The sequence below is a fragment of the Choloepus didactylus genome, chromosome 2 (assembly GCF_015220235.1).
Source record: "Choloepus didactylus isolate mChoDid1 chromosome 2, mChoDid1.pri, whole genome shotgun sequence".
Taxonomy (NCBI): domain Eukaryota; kingdom Metazoa; phylum Chordata; class Mammalia; order Pilosa; family Megalonychidae; genus Choloepus; species Choloepus didactylus.
Genome location: NC_051308.1, coordinates 205368276 through 205392232, shown reverse-complemented (window position 1 = coordinate 205392232; position 23957 = coordinate 205368276). Strand labels below are relative to the sequence as shown.

Here is a 23957-nt window from a genome sequence, read left to right as displayed (position 1 = left end):
ACAGAGTGATAGGAGAAGACAGGAGTGCGTGGTTTGGAACACAATTTTGGGAGATGGTAGCACAGCAATGTAAGTACACTGAACAAAGATAACCATGAATACGGTGGAGAGAGGAAGGTTGGGAGCATGTGAGACACCAGAAGAAAGGAGGAAAGATAAAGACTGAGACTGTGTAACTTGGTAAAATCTAGGGTATTCAACAATTGTGATAAAATGTACAAATATATTCTTTTATGAGGGAGAACAAGCAAATGTCAACCTTGCAAGGTGTTAAAAATGGGGAGGCATTGGGGGATGGATGCAATCAAAGTAAACTAGAGACTGTAACTAACAGAATCATGGTATTATGCTTCCTTTAATGTAACAAACGTGATATACCAAGGTAAATGCAGATAAGAGGGGGGAATAGGGGAGGCATGTTAGACCCTTGACACTGGTAGTGTTGTCTGACTCTTTCCTTTGACTTAAGGTTATTTTTCCTTTTGCTGCTTCCCAGCTGTCATTTTTTTTTCCTCTTTCTTTGCCTCTCTACCTTCTTTGACTCTCCTTCCTGCCTTGTAGAAGAAATGTAGATGCCCTTATATAGATAGTGGTGAAGGTGGTGAACACATAAATATATGACCATACAGAGAACCACTGATTATTTACTTAGGATGGAATGTATTGGGGTGTGAACAAAACCATGTTTTTTAAAAAAATGGATTGATGACAAAACCTCGAGGGCAATATACTGAGTGAAATAAGCCAGACACATAAGGACAAATATTGCAGGGTCTCACTGAGGGAACTAATTATAATATGTAAACTCATAGACATGAAATATAAGGTACCAAGATGTAGGACAAGGCTTAAGAATGGGGAGCGGTTGCTTAGTATGAGCAGAATGTTCAACTAGGATGAACTTAAATGTTTGGAAATGAACAGAGGTGTCGGTAGCAAGACATGAGAATAACTAACAGTGCTGAATGGTGCATGAATGAGATGGAAAGGGGAAGCTCAGAGTCATATATGTCACCAGAAGGAAAGTTGGAGGTCAAAAGATGGGAATGTATAAAACTGAATCCTCTGGTGGGCAATGTCCATGATTACTTGTACAAATATTAGAAAACTCTTCCATGAACCAGAACAAATGTATGACAAAACAACTAGAAGTTAATAATAGAGGGGCATATAGGGAAGAAATGTATACCTATTGCAAACTATATACTACAGTTAGTAGTATTTCAACATTTTTTTATATACAGTAACAAATGTACTATACCAACACTATGAGTCAACAATTGAGGGGGTTGGTTAGGTATATGGGAGGATTCTAGTTTCCTTTTCTTTTTTTTTTTTTTTTAAGCCACTTGTAATTTATTCCCTGTGCATACAAATATATGTAAATATACATATGTTTTGTTTTTTACAAAAATTGTATCAAATCCTTCATATTGAAATTGGCTTATTTCACATAATATACTTGGCCATTGTTTCATATTGATCTCCCTTATCCCTTTTTTTATCTTCATTTTATTGAGATATATTCACATACCATGCAGTCATACAAAACAAATCGTACATTCGATTGTTCACAGTACCATTACATAGTTGTACATTCATCACCTAAATCAATCCCTGACACCTTCATTAGCACACACACAAAAATAAGAATAATAATTAAAGTGAAAAAGAGCAATTGAAGTAAAAAAGAACACTGGGTACCTTTGTCTGTCTGTTTGTTTCCTTCCCCTATTTTTCTACTCATCCATCCCTAAACTAGACAAAGTGGAGTGTGGTCCTTATGGCTTTCCCAATCCCATTGTCACCCCTCATAAGCTACATTTTTATACAATTGTCTTCGAGATTCATGGGTCCTGGGTTGCACTTTGATGGTTTCAGGTATCCACCACCAGCTACCCCAGTTCTGTAGAAACTAAAAAGGATTGTCTAAGTTGTGCGTAAGAGTGGCCACCAGAGTGACCTCTCGGCTCCTTTTGGAATCTCTCTGCCACTGAAGCATATTTCATTTCCTTTCACATCCCCCTTTTGGTCAAGAAGATGTTCTCCGTCCCACAATGCCATGTCTACATTCCTCCCCGGGAGTCATGTTCCACGTTGCCAGGGATTCACTCCCCTGGGTGTCTGATCCCACGTCGTGGGGAGGGCAGTGATTTCACCTTTCGAGTTGGCTTAGCTAGAGAGAGGGGGCCACATCTGAGCAACAAAGAGGCATTTGGGAGGATGCTCTTAGGTACAGTTATAGGGAGGCCTAGCCTCTCCTTTGCAGCAACCGACTTCCCAAGGGTAAAACCTATGGTAGAGGGCTCAACCCATCAAACAACCAGTCCCCTATGTCTGTGGTCATGTTAGCAACCATCAAGGTGGGGTAGGCCAATACCCCTGCATTCTCCACAGGCTCCTCAACGGGGCTCTACATATTTTTTTCCTTGTTTTTTTTTTTTTAAATCAATTTATGAAAAAAAATTAAAAAAAAAAAACATACAAGAAAAGAACGTTTCAAAGAGACCATAATAAGGGAGTAAGAAAAAGACAACTAACCTAAGATAACTGCTTTACTTCCAACATGTTCCTGCTTTACCCAAATAAAGTTACCTAATATAGCAACATTTCTGTGAACTTCTTCTTACTATATCCATCAGAAATTAACAGACCATAGTCGTTTCTGGGCATCCCCAGAACATTAAATAGCTTATCTGTTCTTCTTGGATTATTGTTCCCCCTTCCTTAATTGCTCTCTATTGCTAGTTCCCCTACATTCTACATTATAAACCATTTGTTTTACATTTTTCAAAGTTCACATTAGTGGTAGCATATAATATTTCTCTTTTTGTGCCTGGCTTATTTCGCTCAGCATTATGTCTTCAAGGTTCATCCATGTTGTCATATGTTTCACGAGATCGTTCCTTCTTACTGCCATGTAGTATTCCATCGTGTGTATATACCACATTTTATTTATCCACTCATCTGTTGAAGGACATTTGGGTTGTTTCCATCTCTTGGCAATTGTGAATAATGCTGCTATGAACATTGGCGTGCAGATATCTGTTCGTGTCACTGCTTTCCGATCTTCCGGGTATATACCGAGAAGTGCAATCGCTGGATCGAATGGTAACTCTATATCTAGTTTTCTAAGGAACTGCCAAACTGACTTCCAGAGTGGCTGAACCATTATACAGTCCCACCAACAATGAATAAGAGTTCCAATTTCTCCACATCCCCTCCAGCATTTGTAGTTTCCTTTTTGTTTAATGGCAGCCATTCTAACCGGTGTTAGATGGTATCTCATTGTGGTCTTAATTTGCATCTCTCTAATACCTGGTGAAGCTGAACATTTTTCATGTGTTTCTTGGCCATTTGTATTTCCCCTTCAGAGAACTGTCTTTTCATATCTTTTGCCCATTTTATAATTGGGCTGTCTGTACTATTGCCATTGAGTTGTAGGATTTCTTTATATATGCAAGATATCAGTCCTTTGTCAGAGACATGGTTTCCAAAATTTTTTTCCCATTGAGTTGGCTGCCTCTTTACCTTTTTGACAAATTCCTTTGAGGTGCAGAAACTTCTAAGCTTGAGGAGTTCCCATTTATCTATTTTTGTTGTTGTTGCTTGTGCTTTGTGTGTAAAGTCTTGGAAGTGGCCACCTAATACAAGGTCTTGAAGATGTTCCCTACATTATGTTCTAGGAGTTTTATGGTACTGTCTTTTATATTGAGATCTTTGATCCATTTTGAGTTAATTTTTGTGTAGGGTATGAGGTAGGGGTCCTCTTTCATTCTTTTGCATATAGATATCCAACTCTCCCAGCCCCGTTTGTTGAAAAGACCATTATGACCCAGTTCAGTAACTTTTGGGGGCCTTACCAAAGATCAGTCAGCCATAGATCTGGGAGTCTATCTGAATTCTCAGTTCGATTCTACTGATCAATATGTCTGTCTTTGTGCCAGTACCATGCTGTTTTGACAACTGTGGCTTTATAATAAGCTTCAAAGTCAGGGAGTGTAAGTCCTCCCACTTCGTTTTTCTTTTTTAGAGTGTCTTTAGCAATTCGAGGCATCTTCCCTTTCCAAATCAATTTGATAACTAGCTTTTCCAAGTCTGCAAAGTAGGTTGTTGGAATTTTGATTGGGATTGCATTGAATCTCTAGATGAGTTTGGGTAGAATTGACATCTTAATGACATTTAGCCTTCCTATCCATGAACATGGAATATTTTTCCATCTTTTAAGGTCCCCTTCTATTTCTTTTAGTAGAGTTATGTAGTTTTCTTTGTATAGGTCTTTTACATCTTTGGTTAAGTTTATTCCTAGGTACTTGATTTTTTTAGTTGCTATTGAAAATGGTATCTTTTTCTTGAGTGTCTCTTCAGTTTGTTCATTTCTAGCATATAGAAACATTACTGACTTATGTGCATTAATCTTGTATCCCGCTACTTTGCTAAATTTGTTTATTAGCTGTAGTAGCTGTATCGTCGATTCCTCAGGGTTTTCCAGATATAAGATCATATCATCTGCAAACAATGACAGTTTTACTTCTTCTTTTCCAATTTGGATGCCTTTTATTTCTTTGTCTTGCCGGATTGCCCTGGCTAGCACTTCCAGCACAATGTTGAATAACAGTGGTGACAGCGGGCATCCTTGTCTTGTTCCTGATCTTAGAGGGAAGGCTTTCAGTCTCTCACCATTGAGTACTATGCTGGCTGTGGGTTTTTCATATATGCTCTTTATCATATTGAGGAAGTTTCCTTCAATTCCTACCTTTTGAAGTGTTTTTATCAAAAATGGATATTGGATTTTGTCAAATGCTTTTTCAGCATCTATTGAGATGATCATTTGATTTTTCGCTTTTGAATTTTTAATGTGTTGTAATACATTGATTGATTTTCTTATGTTGAACCATCCTTGCATGCCTGGAATGAACCCCACTTGGTCATGGTGTATGATTTTTTTAATGTGTCTTTGGATTCGATTTGCAAGTATTTTGTTGAGGATTTTTGCATCTGTATTCATTAGGGAGATTGGCCGGTAGTTTTCCTTTTTGGTAGCATCTTTGCCTGGTTTTGGTATTAGATTGATGTTAGCTTCATAAAATGAGTTAGGTAGTGTTCCATTTTCTTCAATGTTTTGAAAGAGTTTGAGTAAGATTGGTGTCAGTTCTTTCTGGAAAGTTCGGTAGAACTCCCCTGTGAAGCCATCTGGCCCTGGGCATTTATTTGTGGGAAGCTTTTTGATGACTGATTGGATCTCTTGCTTGTGATGGGTTGATTGAGGTCTTCTATTTCTTCTCTGGTCAGTCTAGGTTGTTCATATGTTTCCAGGAAATTTTCCATTTCCTCTACATTATCCAGTTTGTTGCAATACAGTTGTTCACAGTATCCTCTTATAATTTTTTTAATTTCTTCAGGATCTGCAGTTATGTCACCTTTTTCATTCATTATTTTGTTTATATGGGTCTTCTCTCTTTTTGATTTTGTCAGTCTAGCTAGGGGCTTGTCAATCTTGTTGATCTTCTCAAAGAACCAACTTTTGGTGATATTTATCCTCTCTATTGTTTTTTTTTTGTTGTTGTTCTCTATGTCATTTATTTCTGCTTTAATCCTTGTTATTTCTTTTCTTCTACTTGGTTTAGGATTGGTTTGCTGTTCATTTTCTAGCTTCTTCAGTTGATCCATTAGTTCTTTGATTTTGGCTCTTTCTTCCTTTTTAATATATGCATTTAGTGCTATAAATTTCCCCCTCAGTACTGCTTTTGCTGCATCCCATAGGTTTTGGTATGTTGTGTTCTCATTTTCATTCGTCTCTATATATTCAGCAATTTCTCTTGCTATTTCTTCTTTAACCCACTGATTGTTTAGGAGTGTGTTGTTTAACCTCCAGGTATTTGTGAATTTTCTAAGTCTCTGATGGTTATTGACTTCTAATTGTATTCCACTGTGGTCAGAGAATGTACTTTGAATAATTTCAATCTTTTTAAATTTATTGGGGCTTGTTTTATGTCCCAGCTTTTGATCTATTCTGGAGAAAGTTCCGTGAGCACTAGAAAAATATGTGCATCCTGGTGATTTGGTATGTAATGTCCTGTAGATGTCTGTTAAATCTAATTCATTTATCAGATTGTTTAGGTTTTCAATTTCCTTATTGGTCTTCTGTCTGGTTGATCTATCTATAGGAGAGAGTGATGTGTTGAAGTCTCCCACAATTATTGTGGAAACATCAATTGCTTCCTTTAGTTTTGCCAGTGTTTCTCTCATGTATTTTGTGGCACCTTGATTGGGTGCATAGACATTTATGATTGTTATTTCTTCTTGTTGAATTGCCCCTTTTATTAGTATGTAGTGGCCTTCTTTGTCTCTCAAAACATCCCTGCATTTAAAGTCTATTTTATCTGAGATTAATATTGCTACACCTGCTTTCTTTTGGCTTTAGCTTGCATGAACTATTTTTTCCATCCTTTCACTTTCAATTTCTTTGTGACCCTGTGTCTAAGATGAGTCTCTTGTATGCAACATATTGATGGTTAATTTTTTTTTAATCCATTCTGCGAATCTATATCTTTTAATTGGGGAGTTTAATCCATTTACATTCAACGTTATAACCATGAAGGCATTTCTTGAGTCAGCCATCTTATCCTTTGGTTTATGTTTATCATATATATTTTTCCCCTCTTTCTATTAATATCCTTTATTGTACCCATACCGAATCTCTTTAGTACTGAACCTTTCTCCAAGTCTCTCTGTCCTTTCTTTGTTTCTCTGTCTTTAGTATCTCCAGTAGGGCAGGTCTCTTGTTAGCAAATTCTCTCAGCATTTGTTTGTCTGTGAAAAATTTAAGCTCTCCCTCAAATTTGAAGGAGAGCTTTGCTGGATAAAGTATTCTTGGCTGGAAATTTTTCTCACTCAGAATTTTAAATATATCGTGCCACTGCCTTCTCACCTCCATGGTGGCTGCTGAGTAGTCACTACTTAGTCTTATGCTGTTTCCTTTGTATGTGGTGAATTGCTTTTCTCTTGCTGCTTTCAGAACTTGCTCCTTCTGTTCTATGTTTGACAGTGTGATCAGAATATGTCTCGGAGTGGGTTTATTTGGATTTATTCTATTTGGAGTTTGCTGAGCATTTATGATTTGTGTATTTATGTTATTTAGAAGATTTGGGAAGTTTTCCCCAACAATTTCTTTGAATACTCTTCCTAGACCTTTACCCTTTTCTTCCCCTTCTGGAACACCAATGAGTCTTATATTCGGACGTTTTATATTATCTGTCATATCCCTGAGGTCTGTTTCGATTTTTTCAATTTTTTTCCCCATTCTTTCTTTTATGCTTTCATTTTCCATTCTGTCATCTTCCAGGTCACTGATTCGTTGTTCAACTTCCTCTAGTCTTGTACTATGAGTGTCCAGAATCTTTTTAATTTGGTCAACAGTTTCTTTAATTTCCATAAGATCATCTATTTTTTTATTTAGTCTTACAATGTCTTCTTTATGCTCCTCTAGGGTCTTCTTGATATCCTTTGTATCCTGTACTATGGTCTCAATGTTCATCTTTAGTTCTTTGAGTAGCTGCTCTAGGTGCTGTGTCTCTTCTGATCTTTTGATTTGGGTGCTTGGGCTTGGGTTATCCATATTGTCTGGTTTTTTCATATGCTTTACAATTTTCTGTTGTTTTTGGCCTCTTGGCATTTCCTTAACTTGATAGGGTTCTTTTAGGATTTGTAGACCAATTGAAGTCCTTATCTCTAATTTATCAGATCTACAGCTTCGTGGAGTGCACTTTCTCTAACTAACCAGCAGGTGGCATCCATGAGCCATCTGTTCTCCATAAGCCAGTTCTCCCCTGCTTTGCCTTTGTGGTGAGTGGGGGAGTGAGTCTTGTGGGGTCCAATTGGTGTACCAAGCTTGCGTGTGTAGTTGGTGTTGCCCGCCCTGTATATGGGGCGTGTTTCTGGGCAGTCAGGGAGGGGGGGTGGCTCTAACAATCAAATCTCCCTGGTGATCCTGGAGTTTTAAAGCTGCTGCAATAGTCTAATCCTTCAGTTCAGTCCTGCCACAGTTTGTCTCTGCCACTGACCCACAAGTCCTTGGTATTGGCGTATGGTTCCAGAGACTTGCGAGTGGTTCCCTCTTCCAGGCCGTGCACCCCCTGGTCCTCTGTTGAGGGGTGACTGTGCTATGTCACAGGTGAGTGCCATCCCCCCAGGGCGGTTCTGGGCTGCTGGGCTGTGTAGGGAGGCTCCCAGTCTGCTGAAATGATGGCTGAATGGGGCTTTGTTAATTCACACTGCTCCACCTTCCCAACTCTGGGACAATCAGCTGAGGTTGCAGGGAAGGCTAATGTCCACGCCCAGTTTTGTGGTGTGTGCCTGTTATTTGAAGCACTTCCGTCACACTGGGTTGTCTGGGGCAGCTCTGGGCTATGGGGCTGGTGATGGGCAGGAGTGTTTCCTATCCACCAGGATGATGGCTGTGAGCAGACACCCCCCTTTTCTTGGGAAGTTGTGGTGTTTAGTGAATTTTCTCAGCCACTGGATTATTGCGTTTTGTCTCAGAGCTCTCTTAGTTCTGCTCTTGTCTTGACCTGCCCAAATTGCGAGTCTTTGAAGCTTTCTGTATTGGGCTTCTTAGAGTAATTGTTTTAGAAAAAGAAAAAAGGATTAAAAAAGGAGGGGGGGCTCGCCTCAAAGATCTAATGGGTTATTGAAATGCTAAGAGACAAAGCAATTAGGGCCATTAAGGAAAGGTCCTCAGGGCAGAAAGATCAGCTTTTCTTGGGGATTTGCTTATGAGCCTCAGGGCCTGAGCTCTGCCCTTCCCCTTTCTATGTTCACCAGAACTCCAAAAATCCTCCACTTTTATTTTGGAGTTTTTCATGCTGTTTTTTTCTATGTCTGTCTCCTCTCTGCTGGGCTGGCTGCTCTCAGATTCTCTGGTGTCTGGTCTCAGTCTGTCTATGGTTGGAGTTTGGATCAGTAGAATGAGTTTCCGATAAGGGCTGCCACTGCAGTTCTCCCTTCTCCTTCCCGGAGCTGACAGCCCCTCCTCCCACGGGGCTGAGCCTGGCAGGGAGGGGTGCAGGTTCCCTGGCCACAAAAACTTACAGATTTCGCTGATCTCAGCAGTTCCATGTTTTCATGAGTGTTGTATGAAGTATGCCCAAAGTCAGATTGCTCTTCGGTGTCCAGTCCATGCAGTTCCTGGCTTTCTACCTACTTTCCTGGAGGGGTAACCAAAACATACAGCTCACCAGTCCGCCATCTTGCCCTGCCTCCTGTTTAATGACCTCCTTTTCTTTTTTTCTTTTTTCATCTTTCACTTTATTTTTTGTCTGAAGTAATGAAAAGTTTCTAAAAATTGAACAAAAATTAAGTGTGGTGATGGATGCACAGCTGTATGAGGGTACCAGGGACAAATAATTGTACACTTTGGATCTTTGGATAATTGTATGGTATCTGAACAATCCGAATAAAAATTGAAAAGGAAAAAAAAATCACTGGGGACAGGGATAGATATTTGCAAATTGGTGTTTATGGTGGCATTTTTCATGATTTGCAATGGATGGAGATGGCCTAAGGGTATGTTGATGGATGAATGGAGGGGCAAACTGTGGTGTCTACATACGACAGAATATTGAGCAGCTGCAAGAAGGAATGAAGTTGTGAGGCCTGCAACTAGATGAATGAATCTTGAGGACTGTACGTTGAGTGAAATAAGCCAAAAACAAAGGGACAAATATTGTAAGGCCTCTCTAATATAAACTAACTATAATGTGCAAATGCTAAGAATTGAATTCAAGAGCATAGGTCCTCTGGGGATAGAACAGTGGCAGAGATTGGGCAATCAATGATTAAGGAGTACAGAATGTTCAATAAGGCTTATTGTAAAGGCTTCTAGATTGTAAGCTCTTAACAGCAGTCACATCTATTCTTGAGTTTTACCTGTTATTTCTAAATTCTGAGATGCTAAGCTCTTTGTGTATAACCTAGTAGTTCCCTGGAAATTCGGGTATTTGTGTGACACCCGAGACTCAGAGTTAGAGTTCTTCAACTCTGAAAGTGAGCATTACTCCAGAAAGCAACTGTTAAAGAAGCTGGAAAAAAGATCAGACTATAATTAGAGATATGAATGAAACAGACTTGGTCAGGACTAAGGTAAATTAGAATATAGAGTAAAGGATGATATTGACTGTATTTTAAAACTCCATCATCTCTGTGAGACCAAAGGAAGAGAGGTTCATTTGGTACAAAATTTATGTTTTCTGTAGTGTAGTATCTAATTTAACCTGTATAGTCAGTTTATTTAAATAACATAATTACATGGAACTGGAATAGGGAATGAGATCTTGTTATTCTGTACAGGCTAATGTAATACCCCAATACGTCCCAGAATATTTTGGGCAGAAAATAAAAATGTATTAGCAGAGTCCCCGTGAGGGGCTAGAGGAAAATGTAGAACTATTGAACTTCCCCACCTGGGGAATTCCTCCTATTCTCTTAAGCAATAGGGGCTCCCAATTTAATAAGTGAAGCTCTCGATCTAGAGGTTTGCCCTTATGAAAGTTACCTCTCCAATGGCAAAGCTAAGCCTACTTGTAACTATGTCCAAGAGTCAACTCTAGAGAAGCTCTTTTGTTGCTCACATGTGATCTGTATCTCTAAGCCAACTCTGCAAATAAACTCACTGCCCTTCCCCCTACCTGGGACATGACTCCCAGGGATGTAAGTCTCCTTGGCAATGTGAGATGTGACTCCCAGGGATGAGCCTGGCCCTGGCATTTGGGGATTGAGAATGCCTTCTTGACCAAAAGGAGGAAAAGAAATGAAACAAAATGAAGTTTCAGTGGCTAAGAGATTTCAAATAGAGTCGAGAGGTCATTCTTATGCATTACATAGATATTCCTTTAAGTTTCTAGTGTATTAGAATAGCTAGAAGGAAATACCTGAAACTGTTGAACTGTAATACAGTAGCCTTGATTCTTGATGATGATTGTATAACTATATAGCTTTTATCATGTGATCATGTCATTGTGAAAACCTTGTGACTGACACTCCCTGGATCCAGTGTATGGGCAGATGAGTAATAAAATAAAGACAAAATAATATATAAATAATAGGGGAGATAAGGGGTATGGGATGGTTTGGGTGTTCTTTTTTATTTTTGTTTTTTTTGGAGTAATGAAAATGTTCTGAAATTGAATGCACAACTATAAGATGATGCTGTGAGCCATCAATTGTATACTTTGGATGATTATATGGTATGTGAATATACCTCAATAAAATTGCATTTAAAAAAAAGGCGCCTTTGGTAAAAAAAAATATCACTGGGGTAAGAATGAATTGGGTGGTCAATTAGGTTAGGAAAACAAGCTCATAATAGAGAGAGAAACAAAGTTGGATCCCTATCTCAATCATATACAAAGGGGACCTTCAGACACATTAAAGAGCTAAGAGTAAACAATAAAACCCTAAATAATGCTGATAAAAGAAACTTTAAGAGACTATTTTTGTGACTTTGAATTGGAAAAAGATTTCTTAATCAAGATCTCAAAAGCACAACCATAGGAGAGAAATTGTTCAATTTTACTAAATCAAAATTAAGGATTTCTGTTCAGTGACAGACGAATTAGACAATAGTTATCCATGGGTAGCACTGAAAGATTTTGCAGTGTTTAAAATTTGTCAAGGATTAATAGCTAAAATAAGCAAAAGAGATAGTAAAACACAAAAATCCCAGTAGAAAATTGAAAAAAAATGTAAATTGGTGTTCCACAGAAATGGAGACCCACATAGCTACCCAAGTATGTATAGAGATGCTCAACTTCACTAATGAGCAGAAAGATGCAAATTAAAACAACTCTGAGATGTTTCTTTGTAAGCACTGGAGTAGCAAAAATTAGATAGCACCAACGATTGCTGAGGACATGTGATAATGGGAATCCTGATATGGCGATGTGGGAATGTAAACTGCCACAGCCATTCTAGAGAGCCATCTTATAGTTCTTGGTCAAATAGAGAATGCATGTGCCTTATTATCCAGTAGTCCACCACTGGATACATACCAGGATTTCCATCACATATCTCTTTTAGAGAATATGTACAAATATGTTCATCTTAGCATTTATAGCAATGGGGAGAGGAAGACAATCCAGAGATCCATTCTTGGGATAATAGAGAAGTAAAACAGTTGGATGTATATTATAAAATACCAAACAGAACTTAGAAGCAATAAATTATATGTATTGCAACATAGATGGTTCCTTAAAAATACAGTGTTGAGAGAAATAAGTTAAAATGCAGAATAAGAGCTGAAGCACAATGCCATTTATAGAAATATGGATGTATATACTCAAGGGCATAAATGAAATCCGTTAGTCGGTGCCTATTATAAGGTAGGAACAGGAGTGAAAATTGAAGAAGAAAGGGAAAAAAAAAAACATAAAAAACGTTGACCTTGCATGAATTAATTAAGATAGTCTGCAACCCTGCTCCTGAGATAAGAAAATAAAGAAAACACAGATGCAAAATCAAAGAAATGTGAAGCAGGGTCATGAGATGAGAGTTGGAAAAATGGGAGAAGGAGGAAGAATGTCTGGGAGGTTTGAAAAGAGAGAATAAAAGGTATGAAATACGAAATAGTCATCTCGGAGCAAGAAAGTGAACATATTGAAAAAGATGATAGAGTTATTAGGCAATGTTAAATGTCCATTGGAGCCCTGCGGTCATGCATTTTAAGGGAAACTAGTAATCGTAAACCTGCCTGATTTTCATCAGTACATGACTAGTCAGGTAGGGGTGCAGAAAAGAGAGGGGAAAGAGAAAATAGCTTTTATTTTAAGAAAGAGAAAATTTGACTGTATTTAGAAGCTAATGGGGATGTGCTAATAGAGACAGAGAGGTTGAAGATATTGGGGAAAGAAGGAATGACAAATGGAAAAAAAGCGAAATAACATATGCCTGCCAACCTCCCACCCCAGCAAAGCAACGGTCACCTCTTCCTTTGAGACAAAAGAGAAGGACAGAGTGGATGCAGATAAATTTGCAGGTGGGGGAGGACTGGAGTTTGAAGGAATTCCATATCAGCCTTTGTCTTGGCTGTGAACAGACCATCTCCCTGCATTTCCCAGCCATCACTCCTCATTCAGGTGTCCCAGGGATGATGCCTCTGGTGACAGCAGATGTTTGGAACCTGCACAACCAGTGCAATAGGATGCACTTCAATTTGAAGCCATTTGCCCCACTCTCACTTGCTGCTGATGGTAGTATATTAGTACCATAGCTCTGGAGAGAGGTTTGGAGGTACTTATCAAAATCCTCAAAATCGTTCCTGCTATTTTTATGTAGTGTTCTGGTTTGCTAATGCTGCCATTATGCAAAATACCAGAAATTGATTGGCTTTTATAAAGGGGGTTTATTTGGTTACAAATTTACAGACTGAAGGCCATGAAAATGTCCAAATTAAAACATCAACACACGTATACCTTCAGCGAAGGAAGGCCAATGGTGTCCAGAAAACCTCTCAGCTGGGAAGGCACATGGCTGGCATCTGCTGATCCTGGGTTGTGCTCCAGCTCCTCTCTCAGCTCCTGTGCATTCTTCAAAATGTTGCTCTTCGGGTCTTTTGTCATCTCTTAGCTTCTCCAGAGCAAACCCTGGGCTGGCACCTCAGAAGCATTAGCAAAAGTCTGCTTTCAACGGCCATCTCCAAAATGTCTCTCTAAGCTGCAGCTGCTCTAAGGTCCTTCTGTTTGTGAGCTCATTTATAGGACTCCAGTGTTTAAATCAAGACCTACCCTGAATGGGCAGGATCCATATCTCCATGGAAATAATTGAATCAGATGGTTCACCCACAATTGATTGAGTCACATCTTCATGGAAACACTCAATCAAAGAATTCCAACCTTATCAATATGAATACATCTGCTCCCACAAGATTGCATTAAAGAATATGGCTTTTGGAGGGACATAATATATCCATACTAGCACATCTAGTGTTCCACTTGTGGTAATGTATCCTAAGGAAGTAATACACAAAAAGATTTATATGCAAGAATATTTAGTCTAGTATTATACCTATGTAACAAAAATTAGAGACCACTTAAATATTCCAACAGTAGTGGAATGGTTAAATGAAATCTTTGGATATTCATAGGATAAAATATTTTGTTGCCATTAAAATAACATTTTGGCGTAGAAAAATATGCATAATATTAAAATGAATTTCCACTGTCGGATTTCTTTGCTCCCAGGATAATTAATGTTCATGGGTATTAATTAGAGCTGAAGTGCATAGCCAGCCTTTTGCTTACTTTGCTGAATCTCATTCTGTATGATTTCTCCAGGGGGAGCCTGCTCACTTTGAGTATCTGATGTACCCATTACATTCAGCATCCATCTCGGGTCTAGCTACCTGCATCCGCAAACCCCTCATTGCCACCTGTTCTCTGGATCGATCTGTTCGTGTCTGGAATTACGAATCAAAGTAAGGAATGAAAGGCTTTGCTACTGTGGTATGCAGGATTTTGGTTGTTACATTTTGTTAATGTGAATTATTTTATTTAGAGGGTTTTTCATGTTTAATCAGAAGTCTTCCCACAGATATAGGGGACTGGTGGTTTGATGGGTTGAGCCCTCTACCATAGGTTTTACCCTCGGGAAGACGGTTGCTGCAAAGGAGAGGCTAGGCCTCCCTATAATTGTGCCTAAGAGCCTCCTCCCGAATGCCTCTTTGTTGCTCAGATGTGGCCCTCTCTCTCTAGCTAAGCCAACTTGAAAGGTGAAATCACTGCCCTCCCCTCTACGTGGGATCAGACACCCAGGGGAGTGAATCTCCCTGGCAACGTGGAATATGACTCCCAGGGAGGAATGTAGACCCTGCATCGTGGGACGGAGAACATCTTCTTGACCAAAAGGGGGATGTGAAAGGAAATGAAATAAGCTTCAGTAGCAGAGAGATTCCAAAAGGAGCCGAGAGGTCACTCTGGTGGGCACTCTTACGCACACTTTAGACAACCCTTTTTAGGTTCTAAAGAATTGGGGTAGCTGGTGGTGGATACCTGAAACTATCAAACTACAACCCAGAACCCATGAATCTCGAAGACAGTTGTATAAAAATGTAGCTTATGAGGGGTGACAATGGGATTGGGAAAGCCATAAGGACCACACTCCACTTTGTCTAGTTTATGGATGGATGAGTAGAAAAATAGGGGAAGGAAACCAACAGACAAAGGTACCCAGTGTTCTTTTTTACTTCAATTGCTCTTTTTCACTCTAATTATTATTCTTGTTATTTTTGTGTGTGTGCTAATGAAGGTGTCAGGGATTGATTTAGATGATGAATGTACAACTATGTAATGGTACTGTGAACAGTCGAAAGTGCGATTTGTTTTGTATGACTGCGTGGTATGTGAATATATCTCAATAAAATGAAGATTAAAAAAAAATCAGAAGTCTTCAGTTGGAGAAAAAATTTTTTAAATCAGATCATTCACCTACCTGTTTCTCTCTCATGTGTGAGCTAGAAAATTACTTTGTGACTTATCAAATGCTTACCATGCCAGATACTAGGCCAGACACCAGGGGCATACAGAAGACTCCCCGATGTCTCACCTTCCTGTCTTCTTATATAACTCCTGTGTCCCTCCAGGTCCCCTATTACCTCCCTCTCACTGCCTCTTGAAACTCTCCAGATCATTGATCCCTCTACTTTCGTCTCACCACTGACCTTAACTGCCCTCAACCCCATAGTATTTTTATCCTCCTGGTGCAGCTTCCCTGAAAATCCCCAACCCTACATTGGCCCCACACAGCTTTCTTTGCTCTTGTATTGAGCTCCTGGGGCCTGTTGAAAAAAAGAAATTGTATGATACTTGTGACTTCCAGAATCTAAACAGAGCTGTTGTCTGCAGCATCACTAGCCAACCTCTCAACCAGTCCTCTTGTTTGCCAGACAATAATACATATATAATAATCTATGTATATAATATGTGTATATTATCATGTGACCATGTAATTGCGAAAACCTTGCGACTGACACTCCCTATTGTATGTGGATACAATAGAGGACTCAAGAGATTTAGCAGGCTAGTTTTATAATTCAGTGGTTGATCTTTTGTATGTTTGTTTGTTTTGCAGCACTCTAGAACTATATAAGGAATACCAAGAAGAGGCATACACGGTCAGCCTTCACCCATCTGGACACTTTGTTGTAGTAGGGTTTGCTGACAAACTACGCCTAATGAATCTACTCATTGATGATATACGTTCTTTCAAAGAATACTCTGTCAGAGGATGCAAAGAGGTAAAACTTGATGGAGACAGAGGTCCAGTTCCTTGGAAACCTGGGGTTGAAACATCAAAAACTAACAAGCTCTGGGGAGGTTGGCACCAAAGACTGTTTTACAGAACTTTACTGGCTTTTAAAGAAAAGAAAAAAATATATCCAATTCTTCTCCCATTAAACTCATTGACTATATGGTTCTATCTCCATTTTCTTATGACTACCAAAATATTTCATTAAACCCCAAACTTTGTGAGATTCCACCTGTGATGAGTCCTCTGTGTGACTATGTAATATTAAGAAAGATAAGTATTGAGAAAGAAGAAGTAATGCCACAATCAGAGTCCCATCTGGTGGAAAGGCACAGTTGGAAAAACAAGCATCAACAGTGAGAGGCAATGAGCAGCCCATCAGATTTCACCCAGAGACGACTTACAGAAAAAATATAATGATTTCAGGAATTATTTTCCCCACTCTGTAACAGTGCTTTTACAAGACAAAATGTGTGCCATATTCTGTGACAATCCAAGCTTAATGATCAGCACACATGGCCAGTAGGAGCTGTGAGAATAGTGAAAATGTTAGTCCTACTTGTACCGTCTTCCCACTCCCATTCCCACATATAATTTCAGCATGAACTCTTTAGGAAGAGCTGTTCTTGACTGTACCTCCAATTAGATTGTTCGTTTCTTTTTTTCATTCCTATTCTCTTGCTATATTTCTCTGTAGTGTTGCTTTAGCAATGGAGGTCACCTGTTTGCTGCAGTCAATGGGAATGTGATCCACATTTTTACCACCACAAGCCTAGAGAACATCTCAAACCTGAAAGGACACACAGGAAAGGTGAGTGTGTGAACAGTGTCCAGGCAAACAGTGCTGGGTGCTGTGCTAGGCAGTGGGATACAGGTGAACAAAAGAGGACTCACACTTCCTGATTTAAAACTTACTACAAAGAAACAGTAATTAAAACAGTGTGTTGAGGATTGAGTATAATTTTAGTAAGCGAACGGTTTTTCAGCTTTTTTCTTTATTGTTTCATTTTCTTTTTCTTCCAACAATGACAGTGCATGTTTTTAACAATATAGGAAGGTCCAGATATAAATAGTAAAATAAAAGTTCTTGATGTACTTAAGAAAATATCATGTGGCCCTTTCAATATTTGGACTGCGAGGCAATGACATCTCTAGTTTCATCTCTTTTTTAATGTCATAGAAATAAATATGACACTTTGACTAAAAAGGTAAATATAATACATTAGATAAAGCTATTATTTGTGTCTGTCTTAACCTAATTTAAGTTGTAACTATATGTATTAGTTAGGGTTCTCTAGGGAAACAGAATCAATGAGAGATATCTATGAATATAAGATTTATAAAAGTGTCTCACGCTACTGTGGGTGTGCACGAGTCCAAATTCCGTAGGGCAGGGAGCAAACTGGCAACTCCAATGAAGATGTTCGATGAACTCCTCAGGAAACGAACTGGCAGCTTCAGCGAACTCCTCAGGAAACGCTTCGCTGGGCAGCCGAAGAAGAAGTGAAGGTCCTCTATCTATCTCGCTTAAAAGTCTTCGACTGATTGATTGGATTAAATCCAGCCAACTGCATTCTCTCATTGTGGAAGACACGCCCTTCATTGATGTCATCAGTTACAGCTGCAGCCAATTGACTGATGATTTAATAAACCAGCCTGTTGGTTTATTAACCAGCCACAAACATCCTCACAGCAACATTAGGCCAGTGCTTGCTTGACCAGACAGCTGGGTACCATCACCTGGCCAAGTTGACACATGAACCTAACCATCACACTATGTCATTGGAAATATTTTAAAGGTAATCTCCATTCACATTGCCTGTGTTATGCTTTTTAAAGTTTATATACATCAAATGTATATTTTTGGTTTGGCCTAAGCTACTATTGAAATTTTTTTTTTGGCATTCGCTCATAAAGAATTTTTTTTGAGGAATGGTAACTTCTCAAGGATTGTGAATAAACACATTTTTACATTTAAAAATAAAAAATAAATTTAAAAAAAGATTGTCATACTAGCATGAGGAGAGATGTATACAACAAAGGAATAGAATTGAAAGCACAGAAATAAACCCTCAGAATGAGCCAAGGGTACCATGATCTATGGCCAGTCTGGCGAGCTTGGTTTCCCTTATGCTCTCATGAGCACAGAATGCTCTTCCCAACTATCCACCCCACCCCAGGGTCCCAGAGGTTTCCCACCACAACCACTGTGGCTTCCACATCAGACCTGAGTGAGGCATGGGGCACATTTAGTAACTGCTTCATGGCAGCAAAGAAAGGGGCAATGTAACCTGCTCTTTGATTTTAGAAAGAATTCCTTCTCAAAAACTTGAAGAGCAGCCTAGTTTTCCTTTCCTCTTCCCCAGCTGGATATTTTGTGTCTAGAATATATCTACTTCTTGAGGTTGCAGCCCCTCCCCAGCTCTTAGCACCTGAACACTGGAGCAGATCTTTCATAAAATCCACTCTGTGCAGAGCCCCAGGAAGGTAACAGGAGATGGGTGTCCTTTTTGCAATGATTGTTGAACTTGTGTGCAGACCCGGATGGCCAGGGGAGGGAGACCTGGGTGCAGACCCTGATGGCCTGGGAAGGCAGGATTGGAGGGGCCACCAGGAAAGCCCCCATGGTTTCTGGGGAGCAGTGCCCCTGCCTCAGGGAGCCCCCCACTCCCTGTTCTCCTTTCATTGACTTGCCCATTCTGCCAGCTTTGAATTGAGTTCTCTTCTTGCCACAAAGGTGTGTTTCTGAAAGGGGAGCCAGAACAGGTCAAAGGTGACAACCACATCACATTTCTAAGTAGGAGCAGGGAAGGTCGAACCATGGCCTACATTTTTTACCACACTGTTTTTTTCTTTCTGTGTCTGTAAATAGCAACATATGGATGATGGAAGGAACAGCAGCATAGACTTTATTCAAGAGATGGATTTTGGGGGGTTGTTTTTATACTATCTTATTCAGCAAGTTTATGTTTCACAATGTTTCAGCGATGCTTTATTTATATTGTTTATACTATAATTAAAGCCATTTACGGACATTTCGCTTTGCTTGTTATTCCCTATGATCTTGTTTTGATTATTAAATATTCCAGTTTGTAAAAAAGAAAAAAAAAGGGGAGGAAGAAAGAAATAAACCTACACATCTGTGGCCTGTTGATTTTCTACAAAAGTGCCAAGTCCATTGAATGTGGAAAGAATAGTCTCTTCAACAAATGGTGCCAAGACAACTGAAAATCCATTACCGGAATTTTCCCGTCACCCCAAACAGAAACCCTACACCCATTGTGCATTAGCTCTCCATTTCCCCCACCCCTGGTAACCTGTACTCTACTTTCTATCTCTATGAGTTGGCATATTCTAGTGATTTCATGTAAGTGGTTGTGAAGATGTATCTCAATGTAGTTTTGATTTGCATTTCTCTAATGACTAGTGATGTTGAATGTCTTTTCTGTGCTTATTGGCCGTTCGTATATCATCTCTGGAGAAATATCTATTCAAATCCTTTGCCCATTTTTAAAATTGGGTTGTTTGTCTTTGTGTTGTTGAGTTACAGGATTTCTTTATATATTATGGATATTAAACCGTTATAGGATATATGATTTCCAAATATTTTCTTCCTTTCTGTTGGTTATCTTTTCAGTTCCTTGATAATGTCCTTTGATACACAAAAGTTTTTATTTTGATGAAGTCCAATTTGTATATTCTTTTGTTGCTTGTGCTTTTGTTGTAAAATCTAAGAATTCATTGCTAATACAAGGTCCTGAAGCTATTTCCCTATGTTTTCTTCTAAGAGTTTTATATTATTAGCTCTTATATTTTGGTAGCTGATCCATTTTGAGTTAATTTTTATATATGGTGAGAGGTAGGGGTCCAATTTCAATCTTTTGCATCTGGATATCCAGTTTTTCCAGCACCATTTGTTGAAAAGACTGTTTTTGCCATTCAGTGGTCTTGGTGCCTTTGCTGAGAATCAACTGACCATAGATATATCCATCAACAAATGAATGGATAAACAAAATGTGGTGTATATGTACAATGGAATATTATTCAGCCATAAAAAAGGAACAAAGTTCTAATACATGTGACAACATGGATAAAACTAGAAGACATCATATTGAGTGAAATAAGCCAGACACATATTGTATGATCTCACTGATATGATATAATTAGAATAATCAAATTCATATAGTCAGATACTGTAATATAGGTTACCAGGATCTAAGCTGAGGGTAGGGAATGGGAAGTTAATCCTTAAATTGTACAGAGTTTCTCTGGGTTATAGAAAGTTTTGGTCATGGATGCTGTGATGGTAGCACAACATTGTGAATGTAATTAACAACACTGAATTATATATTTGAATGTGGTTAAAGGGGAACTTTTAGGTTGTATATATGTTAATAGAATAAAAAAATCATTTAAAAAAAGACATAGGACTGTACAACACAATGAACCCTACTGTAATGTACAGTTAAAAGGACAATTACAAAAATGTTCTTTCATTAGTTGTAACAAATGTGCCACACTAATGCAAAGTGTTAATAATAGGGTGGTATATGGGAACTTTGTTATTTTATGCATGATTTTTCTGTAAACCTATAACTTACCTAATAAAAAAAAATGCTGCCCACCAAACCTCCAATTACCACTAACATAACAAAAAGATCTGAATGAATCATTTTTATTTCCTGTCATTTCGCATGAACCTCAGATTTCAGAAATGAAAAACACCACGATTGTTTCGGAGCAATCTTCTTCAACTGAATAAATATTATCTTCCAAGTAAAAAAAAAATGATTAAAAGTAAAACTAGTCCATAGGCATCTTATGTATATAGAAGACTGTTACCAAAGATAACAATTATGATGAATTGTAATTCTTGATCTCTTCTTTCAGTGACATTTTCCAAAATATTTTTCAAGATGCAAAAATAAAGTGAAATAAACAAAAAGAGTATATTGTTTAATTTTTCACATATTTGTGAATTTTCCAGTTTTCCTTCTGAATTGATTTCTACCTTCATTCCATTGTTGAGAAGACTTTGCATGATTCTGATCTTTTTAAATTTATTAAGATTTGATTTTTGACCTTACATATGGTCTATCCTGGAGAATGATCCATGTGCACTTGAGAAGAATGTATATTCTACAGTTATTTGATAGAGTGCCTTGTAAATGCCCCTTCAGTGTAATTAGTTTATAGTGTTGTTCAAGTTCTCTACTTCTTTATTGATCTTCTGTCTAGATGTTCTATCCATTATTGAAAGTGTTGTATTGATGTCTCCAATTATTATTGTAGATATATCTATTCATTTCTGTCAATTTTTGCTTCATATAGTTTGGGGCTCTGTTGTTAGGGGTGTTTATGCTTATAATTATTACACCTTCCCACTGGAATGAAACTTTTATCAATATACAATGTCCGTCTTTAATCTCTTGTAATCTTTTTTTTATTTAAAGTCTATCTTATCTGACAATAATTAACCATTCTGACTCTCTCTGGGTTACTGTTTACATGGAATAACCTTTCCATCCTTTTGCTTTGTTTCTTTGTTTCTAATTGGAGTCTCTTGTAGACAACATGTAGATGGCTTGTGTTTTTTCATCCAATCTACTAATCTCTTCCTTTTAATAGGAGAGTTTAATCCTTTTACATTCATGATAGTGAAGGATTTACCTCTGCCTTAGCTGTTTGTTTCCTGTATGCCCTGTATCTTTTTTGTTCCTCAATTACTGCCCTTTTTGTGTTTCATCGCTATTCTTTACTATGTCGTTTTGATTCCTTTTTTCTTTCCATTTCTCTATATTTTTTAGTTATTTTCTTAGTGGCTACCTTTGTGATTACAATTATCATCTTAAACGAAGAACAACTGTTTTGAAGGATACTTAGTTTCAGCAGTATACAAATTCTCTACTCCTATATGTCTCTGCCCCTTCCCCTTTATATTGTTATTGTCTCAGATTGTGTCTCTATATAGACATTGTATGTCTGTTAACGTAGATTTTAATTATTGTTTTACACATTTACTTGTTACTTCATATAGGGGAAAATAAAAACATTATAAACCAAAAGTATAATAATACAGGATTTATATTTACCTATGTAATTATCTTTACCAATGCTCTATTTCTTATGGCTTTGAGTTACTGTCTAGCATCCTTTTATTTCATCCTGAAGACCTCCCGTTAGCATTTCTTGTAGGACAGATTTTCTGGTAATGAACTCCTTCACCTTTTGTTTCTCTGTAAATGTCTTAATTTCTCCTTCATTCTTGAAAAATAATTTTGCTGGATATAGAATTCTTGGTTGACAGGTTTTGTTTTGTTTTTTTTTCTGTAAGGACTTTAAATATGCCATCCTACTGCCTTTTGGCATCTGTAGTTTCTAATGAGAAATTGGCAGTTAATCTTATTGAGGATCCCTTATACATGACAAGTCTCTTCTCTCTTGCTGCTTTTATAGTTCTCTCTTTGTCGTTGGATTTTGACAACTTCAATATAATGTGTCTTGGTGTGGGGGTCTTTGAGTTTATCTTGCTTGAAGGTCATTGAGCTTCTTGGATATGTATATTCATGTCTCTCATCAGATTTGGAAAGTTTTTTGCTGTTATTTCTTCAAATATTCTCCTGCTCCTTTCTCTCATTCTTTTCTTTCTGGGACTTCCATAATATATGTGTGTGTGTGTGTGTGTGTGTGTGTGTGTGCGCGCGCGCGCGTGTGTGAATAATTTTTTTTAATTTTTATTTTGAAATGATTTCAAACATATAGGATAGTTGCAAATACAATACAAACCCCATACAGAGAACTCCAACACCCCCCTCACCCCCAGATATCCGTATCTACCAATTTTACATTTTGCTACCTTTGCAATACCTTTCTTTCTCTTTCCTTCCTTCCTTCCTTCCTTCCTTTTCTTCCTTCCTTCCTCTTCCCTCTCTCCCTCCCTCCTCTCTTTCTTTCAACTATATCTATTATCTTTCTATCAATTATTTATCTTCCCATTTATCATCTTCTGAACATTTGAGAGCAGGTTGCATATATCATACTCCTTGAACTCATAACATTTCCATGTACATTTCCTACGAACAAGGATATTCATTTATATCATTAACTTAACTGCAGTTAATTCAAGAAAATTATTATGGATATGAAGCTTAAATTCTATATTCCAATTTTTCCTTAATAATGCATATATTGGTACACTTGATTGTGTCCCACAAGTCTCTTAGGCTCTGTTTACTTTCCTTAATTCTTTTCTCTTTCTGTTCCTCAGACTGGATAGTTTTGATGTCCTGTCTTCACGTTTACTGATTCTTTTCTGTCAGCCCTAATCTGCTTTTGAACCCCTCTAGAGAATTTAACATTTTTCAGTTACTGAACTTTTCAGCTCCAGTATTTCTGTTTGGTCCCTTTTTATGATTTCTCTCTCTTTATTGAAATTTATATTTGTCATGTATTATTTTCCAGATTTCCTTTAGTTATTTGTCTGTGTGTTGCTTTAGCTCTTTAGGCATTTTTAAGACAGTTTTTTAAAAGCCTTTGTCTGGTATGTCCAATGTTTTGTCCTCCTCATTGATGGTTTCAGTGCTCTTATTTTGTTCCTTTGAGTGGGCTGTCATTTCCTGTTTCTTTGTATGCCTTGTAATATTTGTTGAAATCTAGACTTT

At 38.0% G+C, this 23957-nt stretch overlaps 1 protein-coding gene across 7 annotated transcripts in view; it reads left to right on the top strand.

The window, feature by feature from the left end:
* The window catches only part of CFAP57 (cilia and flagella associated protein 57), a 142213-nt gene that overhangs the window by 39379 nt on the left and 78877 nt on the right, over positions 1 to 23957 (top strand). For all 7 annotated transcript variants that reach the window (XR_005215401.1, XM_037827495.1, XM_037827494.1 and 4 more), the window contains exons 7-9: positions 14328 to 14467; positions 16120 to 16285; positions 16994 to 17107. Coding sequence is in view for 6 of the 7 variants with exons in the window: in XM_037827495.1 (XP_037683423.1) it covers positions 14328 to 14467; positions 16120 to 16285; positions 16994 to 17107 (420 nt within the window). In the remaining variant the exon portion in view is untranslated. The remainder of the gene's footprint in view (positions 1 to 14327; positions 14468 to 16119; positions 16286 to 16993; positions 17108 to 23957) is intronic.